The sequence below is a fragment of the Cebus imitator genome, unplaced genomic scaffold, assembly GCF_001604975.1.
Source record: "Cebus imitator isolate Cc_AM_T3 unplaced genomic scaffold, Cebus_imitator-1.0 Scaffold457, whole genome shotgun sequence".
NCBI classification, from domain to species: Eukaryota; Metazoa; Chordata; class Mammalia; order Primates; family Cebidae; genus Cebus; species Cebus imitator.
Window position 1 is genome coordinate 698,597 of NW_016107772.1, and position 1,391 is coordinate 699,987.

Here is a 1,391-nt window from a genome sequence, read left to right on the forward strand (position 1 = left end):
ACCATGCCCAGCTAATTTTTTGTATTTTTAGTAGAGACGGGGTTTCACCATGTTGACCAGGATGGTCTTGATCTCTTGACCTCGTGATCCACCTGCCTTGGCCTCCCAAAGTGCTGGGATTACAGGCTTGAGCCACCGCGCCTGGCCTAATTTTTAATTTTTTAATATTTTTATTTAAACCATATTTTTAAAATGAAAATTTGAATAGAAAAAGGAAAAGCATACTCACACTCACAGTACCATCACCCAAACACAACGAACATTTTGATCTATTTCTTTGTTCTTTTGTAGTATTTTTAAAAAACGTTTTATCGTATTGCATATACAGTTTTAAAATCTTTTTTGTTTTATAAATGAAATCTTGTAAACTTTTTTTGTACTTATGTATGATAGAAGGGTTCAGTATGTGAACCAAGTATTATCCGGTCCCCCCATGATCAGAATACACTGACAGATTTGGAAGATACAATAAAGAATATCAGGTAGACAAACCCTTTCCGTAACCCTACCACCTAGTAATTCGATGAAATTTCTTCCATCTTCCATCTTTAGTTTTTTTCTCTGCAAAATAACTTCCAAGATTATGTTTACCTTTGTATCATGTCTTCAGTGTTCACAAAGTTATTTGCAATTCCCTAAATTATTTACTGTTTAGAAGAATTTGGGTACTTAGCACCCTTGATTGAGAAGTTGACACAATTTCTAGAAATTTTGAAATCTTTATGTGAAAGTTAGGCTTATTTAGGTTGTTTATGTTTGGGGACTACTTTAATTAAGTACTACATATGAAGATCTTGTGGCAGAAAGTCTTCTGTGTTTAGGATCATTTCCTCTGAGCAGGTTCCTGAAGTTTTAGAAGGGCATATCTACTCTGTTGCAGACCATCCTTCCTGCTGCTGCCCAGGATGTTTATTACCGGGATGAGATTGGCAATGTTTCTACCAGTCACCTCCTTATTTTGGATGACTCTGTAGAGATGGAAATCCGGCCTCGCTTCCCTCTCTTTGGCGGGTGGAAAACCCATTACATCGTTGGCTACAACCTCCCAAGCTATGAGTACCTCTATAATTTGGGTCAGTCTTTAATAGTAAGAGAAAAACTAACCTTTAATTTTGTGCATTTTTTTTTTCTTTCAATTAGCAGTCTTTCTAGATGGAGGGTGTTCATTTGTCATTCTTAGGAAGGCTAGGGTATCAGGAACAACTTTTTATGAGTGGATACAAATTACTATTGTAAAAGGACATGGATTTGATAGTCAATTCAAACACTACGTAAAAGTCCTCTTCTTACTTGCAGTTCTATCATTAGATGGAACTGCTTAAATTCCTTTAAATAGTTTTTGGGTTATTTAAAAAATAAAAATTCAGAGAATACTAACACTTTTATATGAG

The 1,391-nt window shown here is 35.2% G+C and overlaps 1 protein-coding gene across 1 annotated transcript in view; it reads left to right on the forward strand.

Annotated features, from left to right (window-relative positions):
• The window catches only part of RPN1 (ribophorin I), a 21,750-nt gene that overhangs the window by 11,516 nt on the left and 8,843 nt on the right, over positions 1-1,391 (forward strand). Inside the window, exon 4 of the mRNA XM_017511923.2 lies at positions 857-1,073. Coding sequence (XP_017367412.1) covers positions 857-1,073 — 217 coding nt within the window. The remainder of the gene's footprint in view (positions 1-856; positions 1,074-1,391) is intronic.